Raw genomic sequence first — 14,789 nt, 5'->3', positions numbered from 1 at the left:
ACAAATAATTAGGTAGATGAACAAATTAACATAAGTTTCTTAAACCTCTACAAAAGATACTCAGTAATTTCTCTGGGTTAAATAAAATAGCAGTCTGAAAACTTATAGTTGATTAATTCCTTTTAACAAAACAGAATCCTTTTCATTTTTTATTGTTAAATTTCTAGGGTTGGCGGCAAAATAAAAACTGCAAAGGCTGTTGCAAGGCAAATACCCTCACTATTCTCACCAGAAGAATGGAAAATACAAGTTGATAAAAAGAATTGTGCTCTGTTCTCATAGTTTCAATGACACCCTATTTCTTATTCCATTTAAAAATAAATAAATCAATCAATCACTGCTGACATTTACACATTCTTCAAGCAAACAATTAAGGAGTTCTTAGTTGTTACCACAGCTCTTGAATCATCTTAATCTTTTTTAGAGGAAATGAAGATGGCAGAATAAAAGCTTGAAACTATGAGAAGAAGCCGAGGCGTATAAAATCATTTACCTAATATAGTGTACAATGGGAAGGATATATCTATTTAGGTATTTAAATCATCTCATTGAGGCAATTTGCAAGATAAATTGTGCAATGATCGGAAACTTCTAGACTAGGGTTCTCAAGAAGAATCTCCCAAGAGTCTCCTGAATGAGAATCTGCATGACAATTTGCTTATAAAGGGAATGTGCCTAACTCATGGCCATGCCTTGTAAGTAGTACTTTTCTTTCACCTACCCATTCTAGCTGATAAGATAAGTCAAGATTATGAGTCAAGAGTTTTGACCTGTCCGTGTCACTCTGATCTTTTGCATTCTCCTACACAAAGAAAGGATAGAGAACTGTTAAATCTCAAAAAGCTAAAAGATTAAGGGCCACTTGGGTTTAGTATTTAGTATTCTGAAAAATGTTTTCAAGAACTCAAAACCAGAGAGCAAATTTCAAAGAACTATAACAGACATCTCTCTTAAAACAAATATTTTACAGCTAAGTTTTCAGAAATAAACCAAACAAACTTTCATACTGTAAACTGTTGTTCAGTTCACTGAAACAAAAAACAGTTGTCAAAAAAAATAAACCAAACAGGCTCTAAAGCTCTTGTACAGTGTCAAAAAAACCAGATAAATGAACTGAGAGACATCCAACAAGATCGTTTATGCATGGAGGTTGGTGTATGCAGCTTAATAGTCATACACCCATTATGTAATGACACAAAAAACAGAGAATGGAAACACAAGCCAATGGACATGGCACCCAAGCAAGATCAGGGGCCACGCTACCATCAGAAATATACTAGTGCCCATGTGAGAGAATTTTTACAAATTCTCCAAGACAAAGATTGTGGATACAAAGGAGGGTGAGGAACCCAGTCTTTATTTGGTGAATTCTGTCGACTGGATATGGAGAAGATAATACTCGATGTTAGTCAAAAGGTATTACAATATATTGTTTTATTTAGGGAACTTACCTCTACAAGCTGTTTAGCTTATAGCTTGGCTTATATTGTTTATTCTCATAACTCTCCTCCACATTTTACTTTTATTTACCTTTTTCTACTGTTGTTCTTTCTGGTTGGCTTCATTGGATCTTCTCTTGAATTTCCTCAATTTTTTTTTTTTTTTTTTTTCCATGCATTTCTTTCTTCACAAATTCATGTCTTACTAAGAAAGAAAGCTTAATATATTCTGTAAATTCCCAGTCCAGTTAATCCTTAAAAAAATTCATTCTAAAAAGAATTATGTAGTTCTAACTCAATTTACCCATTGACATCGGCTCATCTACTAATACTATCCAGTCGTTGAACACTTACAACATGTGACTTCTTGAATATTGATTGTAAATTCACTTCTACAGATCTTCTAACACCAACTACCATCCCATGGTCCACATTTAATTATCAATAATGTCAATACATATTTTTTATACTCCTATCTTGAAAAATCTCTCATCTTCCTCAAAATCAATAGAAACCATATGGATGTCTTTTTTCTTTATACAGTACCATCAGCCACCAAAGTAGGAAATATTGATCAGTCATAACAAGCAACAAATACCTTTTGAACTAAAGCATTCTAGTGTCAAGAAAAAGGAAGCCCTTTGATTCGGGTTGTGCATCCTATTTCTTATAAATGTGACATTATCAAACAAAAAAGTTCAATAAATGAAAAATAGGATTTTCACTCGTCAAAAGTAAGAAATATCCAAATCAAAAGCACAAAGGAGGAAAAAGTATAGATGATTCTTTGCGTGTTTTAACTCATTCCCATAAGATGATTCACATCTTAGTTGTTGAGACCAAAAAGAAAAGTCCTACAGGTCAAAACTGTCAGAGCATGGTGGCAAAAAAGTTCAGGCATGTTATTGTCTACCAAAATAAAAAGAAAAATGAAAAAATAGGTCATGTAACCTGTGTACCATCTATCATCATATATTGGATTAAACAACATCTAAACAAATTGTTATAACAATGGGTATGTGCCATTGCAACTCCTTGCAGCAATATCATAGCAGCATATTAAGTTTATTATTGTCATTATCTTCTAATTACTCAAAAGGGGGGCCTTCTAAGAAAAAGGAGGAAGCAAATAAATCAGAAACTATACCTATGAATTTAAAGACACTCAATATAAGAAATTTACCTGTGAATTGGACTGTCTATCATGTCCCGTTATGCTTGCCATTATGCTTAACCTTGTAGAATTAGGTGATAATCCCTCCCACGGGGGAACAAAGATCAGTTTGGTGCACTGGACTGGAGCAAGGTTTCGACTGAGTTTCTCCCACCACACAGATTCCAGTGACCACCATCTGATCATCAACCCATGCTCAGAAAAAGCAACTAGACCCTGAAATTTAAGACATGTAATAAATTTTACAAGAATGGAACCTAATCGCTCATCACAAAATGATACTCTATTGTTACAAATGTTTTGACTCATTCATCGTGCCAGAAAAAACACAATACAAGCCCCAAATGTTTTCATAATATAATTTGAATACAAACATAACAGAAAATCTAGTGTGATGCAACTGAGAAATAAAAGCTAAAAACATACTTTGTGGTAAGCTCTAAAGTCCAAGCCCCAAGGATTCATTTTAAGTGGAAATACATTAAAAGATTGACTGGTAATTGAAGAAAAGATGTGAGAAAGGTTTTTCCTGAAATGTTATAGGCTACACAGAATGCAGTTGGTATAAATATCATAGTGAAAGCTGAAATAACAATGAACTAAATTGCTTAAACTAGTTCAAAATACAATTAACCAGAATATGGTAATGGAAACACTGCACTATAGGTGCATGTATGCCACATTTTGTTTCCAGAGAAAAGGAAAAAAAAAAAAAAAAAAAAAAAATTCAAGGTATGCATGAGAGGCCTAGTTGGATCCAATGTCCTACTGCATGCATGCTAGACCCCCTTTAATTACTATTCTTACAGAATATTGCCCAGTTGATTGATATATGTGCACTAGCAATGGAGTTTCCAAAAGGGTTAAATTTGTCAGGTCAAAAACCACTCAACAGAACTGAACCCACAAGCCTCGTTATATTTCAAATCTAATACCTAATATTCTAACAACATTAATATATATGAAAAACTAAAAATAACAGTTTTTCAGGAAAAAGAAGTCGTCAAAATAATAATTTAGTTGGATGCAGGACAATCAGGTCTGCAATCCAAGTCATGCCAATGAGATGGGGTAGACTGATAGATTCACAGGTTTGGGTCATTTGCAAGCTCTAAGAATCCTATACCTAATTATCTGCCAATCTCTAAGGGATCATTGCTGTGCAGTGGTAAAAGTTCATCTGTCAACAATGAGAAAATACATCAAGTCTACGGGCATTCACTTTATGCAAATAATACCAAAAGTTGTGTATCCGGTTCACCCCTCTAAGCTTCCTAGATTAACGCCACACTGAGAAAAAGCCTTTCCAAATGCATGTCATATTGTCACATCCAATGATGCCACAGAAAATGGACGCCATTTCATCAAATACCAGGAGAATGGAAATTGGGTTCATGCCTCATGAGATTTATTGAGCGAGAGAGTTACCTCTCCATCTGGTGAAAAGCTTAGAGCTGATATAGCAGTAGTTACCGCCATTTCCAGATCTCCTCCTAGCAAACTTGGAAGTCCTGGAGGTCCACTTGCATCCAAAATCTTTATTTTCATCGCACTACATTGGAAAGCAGAAACACATATAAGGAGTTAGAAGCAGTTACAACTTTTTCAGTTGTTTTCAAGCAACAGAACTGCATGGATGTATGAGCATTACAATGGGATATGTTTTAAAGCTTGTCTCCCTTACTTTAGATATAAATAGGTGGTCCTGGAATTCGTTGGGATAATAAGCCTTGACATCAAAAACTTTTAGCATCGTCCTAAATTTGGCTATACCAAATTTCAACAACGTTTGTATAGAATGTGGAAGAGTTTGTAGGGTTTCAATCTATGGTTCTTTAATGCAAATATGCTTATATCATACAATAAAAGGAAAACCTAATATGGCAATTTATTTTGCCAAATGAAAGTCATAGTTAAGTATAATTCATATTGCCTAATAATTAATAAAATATGCATATACCTTGAGTTTTAGCTATTAGAGAACCTAATCTATACATATATAATGTAACCATTCACTTAATGTGCTACTACATAAATATTACATAATTAAATGTAAATACAACCAAAAAAAATTGTATCAAATTATGGCTCTATACAGAGTGATATGGCAAAGTGGGATTCAAGTCTTCTTGAGAATATATTAAAAAAGAAAAAGGCAACCCACAAGATGAATAATACTTGCACATTTATTTGATTAGACAAAGTAACAAAAGATATGCACAACCCTCATTCCCAGGGGAAAAAAAAGTGTCTAACATCTTTTATTACCTTTGCATGTCATATACCCGAATACTGGCATTGTTAATCTCTCCAATGGCATCCCCAACAGCTAATCGCGTTGACATGTCATTCAGGGCTACCATAGGATATACACGTACGATTTCCTTCAATGCTGTCATTGAACTCTGACGGCATGTTTTGCGCATGACTGAGTTGCCAGGGTCCATAGTCTGTAAAATGAAGTTAACTACCTGCAAATCTGTCCAAATGTTAGATATTAACACTCAAGTGCCCAAACACTTCAATTCTTAGCAATAGAATGCATTTAAAATATTTATTTATTCAGCACCATAATTAACTGTTACTGACAGAAAATTGTTCATTAAGAATATAAAGAAGTAGGAAAGGTCAAAATTTGGTGAGCCGGAACAAAACCTAGATGGCTAGTAAAAACAGCAAGTAACCGTAGCATGATGAATAATCAAAGAAGAAAATGATAAAAGAATATAACTTTATATAATTTAAAAGGGGTGAACGGTCACCAATATAATATATATATATATATATATATATATATATCTCAATAAAAATGACCATCTAACTAAAAATACTGACAAAAAAATTTGTGCAAAAACATTACACATTTTATATAATGAATACTTAAGTCAGCAGGACCCATCTATGTCTTTAGAAATTTTCTAACCGAGGATGGAAAACGTTGATTACTAAAAATGTCACAAGCTATCTTAAGTCCAATTTCTGCAGATTTAATGAATAATAATAACTTTGTTTTGTTTTAGAAGTTCAAACAAAACCCCCAAAGTACACTTCTCTCTCTCTCCGCTCTATTTATTTTCAGACTGTATTCACTCTCTTAAATTATTGGAAAATAAGACCCAACCTTTTAAAGGAAAATTTTGTTTGAGTACCAAGTATGGTAGATATGTAGCATCGTGATAGCAATGATAATCTGGAAACCATAATTCGAGTGTACGGTATCTGAATCCAACACTAACAAAATAATGTAATTTTTAAACTTATTTAAATTCACATATCGTGGCTTACCAAAAAATAAAAAATAAAATTTAAAATTTAAAAAAATCATATATCATGATTATAACAAAGATTCTGATATATGGTATACACAATTGACCCAATATATAAAAAAATCACTTATCATGACTATATTTGTAATGCAAATAGAAAATTGGCATACGATAAAGCAGTGTATCAAACTATCAATAGTACTTCTATCATTCATTATTAATGAATATGATAAAATAAATGTTGAATGGTCTAAACCATGTGGCCCCACAGTTCACAGCATAGGAATTTAAATTGCAAGTGCTACTACTTTTAATTCTTTAAAATGAAGATGGAAAGTACTCCTTGCCTATAAAAATATTGGCTCTACATACCTTATCAATGTATTGAGCTAAGTTTCTCGGAGAACCACGTACGACCCTGATAAGAGTCATGAGGGCAACTACATGAACAGGGGAATCAGATGCAGTAGACCAAATTTGACTTTCAATCACATTTAGAAACCCCAGAATATCAGCCATTGCTAAACTCGGAAGAAGAATCCCAACCAAAGTTTCCAGAATGTTAAGAGGTACAGCTGGACTTTGCGCTGCTGAGTTAGCAGATGCACCACTAACACACTCTATTTGGAAGAATATATCTCCAATGAGACGAGGAATTTCAGAACCAATACATGCCTTCCATGTACTCTCCATACCTTCTGCCAGAAGTTCTGCTGCTGTGGAACTATATTTTTCATTCATGGCCATAACCAATTTCATTAATGGATGAACAGCCAGCATCGCAAGACTTGGTTTCACAAGGCTAGGGTACCAAATGGCTAGTGCGGCAGCAACAATAATATGTGATGTCATTGCATCTTGACTTGTTCCTCCAACACAAGAAATCCAGTCTTGTACTTCAAATGACTCTAGCCATACAAGTATTTCAGATTCCTCAGCCTGAGAAATTCCTTCTTCTTCTAGCCTTTTGTCAGACTTCAGCTTGTTTGTGGATGTTTCTTCTATGTTTGAATTTTCAAGATAATTTTCTACCATTCCATTTGAAGAGTTCAGAAGGTTTGCATGGTCATTTGGTTTATGATTGCACAAGGGAAGTGGAATAGCCCGTGAAGCAGCGCAGTGGAATAATGAGCGTGCAGCCATTCGTACATGTTCACTTTCATCTTGCCAAAGACTTACAAGTAGCTGCAAAACAGAAAAACCAGACAACCAAGCACATAAAATAAACCAGAAAACAAATAAGTTAACAAGATTCCTCAACTATAAAACTAAGTACTTTCCAAACAACAAATAAGTTTGTGGCACTTATAAGTACATTCTCTATTTTCTGATTCAGAACTCATGTTTGTACCAGAAAAGAAAAGGCCTTGCACTTGAGAACCCGAAAGATGAAAAATAAAATGAGAAAAAATGAACCACCCTTTAACATCTCTAATCAGCCTCATCTTTAGAAGTCAACAATGTTTATTGATAAGAGGGAAAATTGTGACCCAAGTCTTCAAAAAACAACCTGTACACCGCATGTATTTCTTAAAAACATATATTTTGATTGATATGGTACTTAGTTTAAGAATACTTTACATCTTACGGTTTTAAGTAAGCATGTTAGCTTGTCACTCCATGGCAGTTGCCAAAAACATAACAAAAAAGGAATCCAGGGTCGTAATTTTAATTCTTAATGAAGAACAACAAGCAACATCCAAACGGATTCAGTAGAATACATAGACAGGGAAGAATACATGTTTCATTACTGGCAGCTTTGGGCAAGAAAAGATCTTTCCCTCAGAGGGATAGAGAAGAACCCCTTATTTGAAGGTGAGATTATTATTATTATTATTATTATTTTTGATAAGTAAAGGTGAGATTATTAAATATTACATTTAACTTTTAGAAGCTTCAGTACAATATATTACATGTTAAAGTAACTTTTCACCCACCACATATGAAAATTTTCTTTATAAAATTTTATACCTATGAAAGCTTCAAAGATATTGCCAGTTTTCTACCCTTTTGTGGAACACAATGTAGGCAGTACAGTGAATAAGATATGAAAATCAAATTAAGCTAGTAAGTTATATGTGTGTGTTTGTGTGACATGGGGAGAAACAGTTACTGAATATTCAACTTCCTATACAATTATCTCAGCATGGTAAATATATCCGAGTAGTTTTTAGATATGAGGTCAGCCCAGAGGTACATCTTTCCTTTTCCTTTTCTCATTCTTTGACTAGTTGTTGCATATAAGATACGTTAATATTGTATGTTTTGATAAGAATTACCTATCTTTATGTCACACATAATACAATAATTGTAAAAGTGATCAAGGTGATGTACATCAAATGCATCATTTTTCTTAAACTCCACAAGTTCCCTGTATCTGAAATTGGTTTTTTTTTTTTAACTCTATTTTCAAATAAAAGTTTTCATAAAATTGTTAAGCACAATAAATCAAATATTGTTTTTTTTTTTTTTTTTGAATTCTTTGTAAACAGAATATTATTTCATAAAATTGAAACCCAACCAATTGCACCCAATTAAAAAATTATCACCAGAGATTCAGACTACGAAAAGAATTAAAATAAAATGTTACCTGAAGCGAAGGTGGCTTGATGTCAGGAATTTTCTCTGCAAAATTGCGAGTATAGAATGCTGCTAAAGCACTGCAAAAGGACACATCACGTAAGAAGGTGCAGAGTTAAAATATAAAAATGCAGATGGCTTTTAAAAATGAAAGAAAAAAAAAAAAAAGCAGGAAAATATCTACATCTTCATAAAAGGGTCCTGATCTTATAATTTAACATATTATGTTGAAGAATTAGGAAAACATACATAATATAGGTGCCTCATAGGAGCTGGTCAAAAAAAAAAAAAAAACATGTACTAAACATATAATAGGTGCCTGGTAGAAGTGGATCAAGCTGAAGAGCTCAGTATCCTGAATGGTAGGAGCGGATCAAGCTGAAGAGCTCAGTGTCCTTGAATGGAACAGTAGTCAGTATCTATTTCAATAAGTTTAATGGAGACAAAAATAAATTGTGTCAACAAAATGACTGCATACACATACGATATAGAATATAGTAGTAAAGAAAAAGAAAAAAATCATGTACATGTGCTCACACTCACTCATTGGGAATCAAGACAAGCGTTCAAGATTCTGATAAAACTTTTGAGAAGAAATGTGTTGATTATTTTCTTTTGACTGTTAATCATTTTGCATTATTGGAGGCATGAAAACATTTCCTAGACAAAACTCATCCAAATTTATCTTAATGAGGAGCCACAAGCCAACTTCAAATAGTTGGAGAAATATTTTCTCAAAACTGATGCCAATATAAGAACTCAAAGTCTCAACTAGGATTCATTAGATGGAGATTTTTTATTTCTTTTAACCAGTGTTGGTTTCCATTGACTGAGGATGGTAGGAGGGGTTCGCTTGGGTACAAATTTATCTATTGGCATCATTTCTGCAAAGTGACTGCCTCATATTCTATCCCACATTCACACATTTGCTAGGTGAAACTTTTACCACTGCACCAAGCAAGTAAAAGGACACCAATTAAAATAAAATATTTTCAAAGAGTACTCTTTAAGGCAAAATCTTTTAGTTACCTGCTGGCAGCTGAGCAGGAATGAGATAAACTAATCATGCGCTGGGCAAGTGAAATCATTGTTAATGATCTTAATGCACAGAATTCTGACGACGATTTCCAAAGCTGAAATAGTAATTTTAATGTCTCAGGATATAATGAAAGAAGCCAAGAGAACAGGTTCTAATGTCTTATACAATTAATATATACTACCTCAACAGTAGCACTCAAATTAGGAAATGCCAATGTCAGAGATCCTCGGTCTCCTTGCAAACCAGAAGCTACAATGAAATTTTCCGGTATCTTCAGCTTCATGTCAGTGATTAACAATTTGTCAAGCTCATAGTCCACATTCCACATGTGCAGAAAGGACAAGCTGAATTGAAGTAAACATCTTTCAAGTGACTGATCCTGGTCATCGTCTACTGCAGTATCATTTAAGGTCCCATGAAAATCAGAACCATCATCTAAGGTCATATCTGCAGTAACGTGGTGGGATGTTGACGTCACAGCTCCCTGTTCCTTTAAAATGTTGTTCACTCTCTTACCAACACCAGCTTTGGGTGTCTCAGCTCCCTGTCTCATGTGGGCATTCTCTTGCTTATTACCAGCATCTTTGAAGATCACATGCTTCTGACAAGGGGACATCAGTGATGCAAGATCAAAACTCAGCATTGCAATCCCAGTGAATGGGCAAGAGCATTTGACAGGATGCTTGTTGCTTTGAGGGAATGTTACAGAGGCTTGCTTACTAGCATGAACTTGAGAAGCATTTGGCTGTGTCATTTTAGTCATACTTGGGGATATATTTGACGAAGAGATCCCCTTCTCTGAATTTTTTAAATGAGTTTTTGAAAAATTTGCATCTTCAGTCATTGAAAGAAGTAATGAGGAAGCAGAAGTATTTCCATTCAATATATTGCCAGAAAGGGAATTTATATTGATGGCTTTACAAAAATAATCAAACATTGAATGAGAAGCTGTCCCACGGAGAATCCGCTCACGAGCACCTGTCTTTATGTCCCAAATGCACAAAACATCGATTGCGTCAGATGTTCTTGAATGGTTCTGGCAGAGACATGCTACATAGCCCCTTGTTCCATCCCATACAACTTTTGCAGGATAGTATGGGTGACCAGGAAACATTCTCTCCACCCGCAAAGTCGAGAGAGAGGTAAGAGCGACACAGAAGTCCTGCCCAACGGATAGAAAGCAATCGCTCCATGGACGGTCAGTTTGAGGAGGAGGAAGAATTATTTGGCGGACGGGAGCTACATGTTGGTGCATTACTGCAATGAGATTGCCGGAATCAAGATCCCACATACGGACTGTGCAGTCCATGCTCCCTGACACTAAAACCTGTTTAAAACTCCATCCTTTAGCGGTACCCACCATCTGATGTGCTGCCAAACATAGTACAGCACCCATGTGGCCAGAAAAAATTTGTTTGGATACATTTGAATCCACTTTGTGATGTGTACTTCTACCGTGAGAATCCGGTCTGCCAAATAAGATATCAAACTGTACAACTTCTATTTCGCCAGTATAGTAGCCATATACAACAGCATAAGGAATATCATAGTTTCTAGAAATAACCATTGAAGTAGTTACAAGCCGTTCCTTTTGAGGAAAACCATAGTTTGCATTGTCTGCGTATGTATTATCCACTTTTTGACATGGAACAGACTTTTGCAGGGAAGTTATCTCAGTAGTTATGCCAGTTGGTTCTATGTTATCATTGTGGTTGGGTTCCTCAATTCTACGAGATATTGAGCTCGTAATCCAGTCAACCAAAAAACTGCCTTCCCCAAGCATTCTGCATTCTTGACAAGACTTAGTGTTGTTATCATGTTGCTGAGGCACTAACCAGATTGTGACATGAGGTTTCCACAGCAAAGGTTCTTCAACTTGAAAGCAAATTGATTCAATACGGAGAAGAAAAGATTTCAATTGAATAAAACTAATGGATAACCTCACATCAACTGGATGAGCAGCGGCAGGTATCACACACACGGGCTCAAAATTGAATATGTTGTCTGAATATGATATTCTGTACACAGTCGCAGAACCACTACTATTCCAAACGGCAAAATCTTCTGCAAATGTATCTGGGGAGTCCAAGGTATTCACTGTCTTCCTAACATTATCATTATCAAGAAACATGCCCCCTATAATCTGTGATTGAGTGACATAGCCATCAAGACTAAGGTGTTTGTCAATGAAAGATATCTCTCCAATTGCAGTACCACTACTCATTAGCCTAAATATACAGTAGGTTTTATATATAAGAACTAAAATCTGCCTGCAGATTGCAAATGTCACAACCTGTCCCCTCTCACCTAACCCATCTTCCCAGTCAGTCCTTTCCAAACAAGAAGAATCTTTCTGCAAGGATGTCTCATATTTCCCATCTGGGTTGGAGTCCTTCAATATGGGAAAACATTGTAGCTTACCAAATGAATCTACCATAAGTACCGATTGCTTTTCAATATCCTCAACAGATGGAACCACAACCATAAATTTAAGTGGCCCAAGGGATAAATTCCCATGAAAAATAGTTTGGAGGATAGTAAGGGTATATGAATCAACAATTACAATTGAACAATTAGAGGGTTTTCTATATTGTGAGTCTCTATTCATTAAAGCCTCACTCCCTTCTGAGGAATCAAGTGACTGATTGTCAGACAAATGAACGGCATCAATGAAACAACAGGCAATGCAAACATATCTAGGGTTTTCAGGTAGTGGCCGTACCATGGATGGACTCCCCACCCAAGGTGGCATTTTCCTTCTGCGCCTGCAATGTCCAGTGCCTCTGCTCCAAATGCACAACACACCATCAGTACATGCACTTATTAGAGCACCATAATCAGATGACTTAGAGTTCAGCACCACATTACTTGACTTTTCTCTCTCTCCATCTCTGGTAACTACGACAGGAACACAAATGCTGAGGTCCGCTATGGGTGCAGCATGCCCACACAACATAGCAATTGGTTTAATTTCCTGGCATATTATGAATCATTAGACTGACACAAAATTGAGAAACAATTATTTAGATTCATAAAGCATTTCTTTTATTGTAGAAAGAACTAAAAAGGGCAAGTCCAATGCACGAGACTCCCCTCGAATAGACTTAAGTCGGATAACATAACAATTTATAAACTCATTTCATTTCTCATTTTCTGAAGGAAATTATATTAACATTCCATTTTCTCCATTTGCACACCACTTGCATTTTTCTAAATAAAAAAATAAAATTGCCCTTCAAAATCACACTCACTCACGCTCCACAGTTTTTTCAAAAAAATACTCATAAACTCTAGTTTTGAGGGGTAATCTTGTATTTTTATAAATTAAAAGTAAATTGGAATGAGAGTGGAGTTTGAATATCATGTCTCTTTTACACAGACAACTAAAGATAAAACTTCTGACTCGGAGTTCTGTTTTCTTTACTCTTAATTTTTGGCAACCAAACAACATAAAGGTGAGGGGTTAAGCATTTTGATATAAACAATAAGCTGAATAAAATATCAGTACAACTCAGAAATCTTCCTTAGTTTTCTTCATTTCTAAAAAACAAATACTTTAAAGCTAATACATAAGATATGGATTCAGGAATCTATAAATAAGGAATTATTAAACGAAGCTTATAAAGACATGGTCTTTGAGGTTTCTTAAGATTTGTAGAGATGTGAGGGATAGAGGAAAAAACACCATAAGCTTAGTGTCAATTTTAGGTATTGCTTATTCTCTACCATATTTAATTACTCTATGCTTATGGTAGATCATTCTCTCACATATGTAAATATAGGCAAGGTTTGCCAAACCCATTAAGTATTGTGTTCATTAGTGTACCATAACTAATTTTGCCTAGATCTCGATGCAGATGTGGTTTATAATGCCCAACAAGACTACAACTGGCATCATAGCTTCGTTAGGCACATATTCAACTAACAACACAATTCAAAATCTTATTTTCTTAACTTTTACTATATTTTCTCAACTTCCAAACAGACAGCAGAAATAATAGTAAAAACATGAAAGACATTGTGAAAGAAACAATAACCTACTTGAAGTAACAGATTCTTGTTCAGAACAATTTTGTCTACCACAAAAAGAAAATGTCAATAACCAAATAAACACTCTTCACTCCTTTATAAAGTGAAAAACATAGCTCGATCACCCAAAAAAAAAAAAAAACTTCTTCTTCCCAAACCAAAACGTTATAAGAACACACACAAACACACATATATAGACCACAATTGTGGTTTAAGAATATTAACAAACAGATAGAGAGCAATGGTTGATGAGTGAAAGAAAGCACATGGAGGTGAGTTACCTGAGTGGAGTCGTCATTGGCGGAGAGGTTCCAGGAGACGATGGAGCCATCGGATCCGCCGGTATAGAGAGTGGGAGGCTGATTAAGGACGGCGGTGGCGGTGACTCGGTGAACAGGTGGAGAGCCTGACCATATACATGCCACGGGTTGACACTTCATCGACGAACCAGTCTAAAGTCTAGTTGAGCCCAGAGATCGATGATGGTTCAACTGCGTCAATCTAGAGAGAGAAACAGGATTCGACGGTTAGAGAGAGATGGGAACTCATTCGCCTTACAAGCCGAAACCGAACGACAGTGTATTGGTTAAATTGTTTCTTTTTTCTTTGGGAATAAAGGTCTGTGGGTATTGGTTTAATTCTCTGAACGAACAACCGAGGAAGTGCGAACAATGGCTTGATCTTATTGGTTCAAGGGCGAATCCTCTGAAGTGAGATTCACATGCAGTTCCTTATAGTGAGTTTTAAGTGATCTATATTTGGCCACGTCCTTCTTTATTTAACATGTTAACTTAAAAAATTTAAACCAAAATTAAAATCACTTTAATTAACTTTAGACAACAAACTTAAAGAGGATAACGTACTTGAAAAGAGTTATATCTTTCTTCTTTTTTTTTTTTTTTTTTCTTCCAAATATTAAAAAAACATACCCTTAGGTATAAATTATTTAACATTTTTTTGAAATTTTTTTTGACAAAGTTTAATATTAATTTGCTACACTCACCACCTTCACCATCAAAAAAATGTATTCACATAGTGCTGAAAAACTAATAATCACACATAAATCTAACTCAATTTAACATATTATTTAGGGTAAAGTGTAATAAACCCCCTTCAACTATACTCTAAGTGCAACTAACCCTCCTCAATTACAAATAACCCCCTTCAACTATGGTCTTGGTGTAGTCTTAGAAGGTTATTACAGTCATCTACTATCACCAGAAATTGGAAAAAGTCCATTTTACCTTTCACCAAACCACAAA

At 35.0% G+C, this 14,789-nt stretch overlaps 1 protein-coding gene across 2 annotated transcripts; it reads right to left on the bottom strand.

Annotated features, from left to right (window-relative positions):
* Positions 1-316: 316 nt before the first annotated feature.
* On the bottom strand, positions 317-14,204 carry LOC132308262 (uncharacterized). 2 transcript variants are annotated; one of them, XM_059806289.1, is made up of 9 exons: positions 13,809-14,193; positions 9,680-12,472; positions 9,489-9,592; positions 8,470-8,539; positions 6,252-7,064; positions 4,882-5,084; positions 4,042-4,165; positions 2,623-2,829; positions 317-802 (listed from the first exon to the last, which is right to left on the bottom strand). In XM_059806289.1, the coding sequence occupies exons 1-9, from the start codon at positions 13,965-13,967 to the stop codon at positions 659-661; spliced, it is 4,617 nt and encodes a 1,538-aa protein (XP_059662272.1). In that variant the 5' UTR covers positions 13,968-14,193; the 3' UTR covers positions 317-658. The 2 variants fall into 2 exon arrangements, with proteins under 2 accessions (XP_059662272.1, XP_059662273.1); XM_059806290.1 differs by lacking the exons at positions 317-802; positions 2,623-2,829; positions 4,042-4,165 and having other exon boundaries at positions 4,957-5,092; positions 13,809-14,204.
* Positions 14,205-14,789: the final 585 nt, after the last annotated feature.

The sequence above is a fragment of the Cornus florida genome, unplaced genomic scaffold (assembly GCF_030987335.1).
Source record: "Cornus florida cultivar Cherokee Brave unplaced genomic scaffold, ASM3098733v1 CherokeeBrave_3.0.0_Hap2_Chr05, whole genome shotgun sequence".
NCBI lineage: Eukaryota > Viridiplantae > Streptophyta > Magnoliopsida > Cornales > Cornaceae > Cornus > Cornus florida.
The sequence above is the reverse complement of the archived record's forward strand: the minus strand, read 5'-3'. Positions and strand labels throughout refer to the sequence as shown.

Bases quoted from the DNA above. Each gene is read 5' to 3' on its own strand.
- LOC132308262 (XM_059806289.1), bottom strand. From the start codon at position 13,967: ATGAAGTGTCAACCCGTGGCATGTATATGGTCAGGCTCTCCACCTGTT. The intron at 8,540-9,488 runs GTAACTAAAAGA...GTCCTTTTGCAG, and splicing joins TCCTGCTCAGCTGCCAGCAG to TGCTTTAGCAGCATTCTATA. The intron at 7,065-8,469 runs GTAACATTTTAT...TCTGTTTTGCAG, and splicing joins TCAAGCCACCTTCGCTTCAG to CTACTTGTAAGTCTTTGGCA.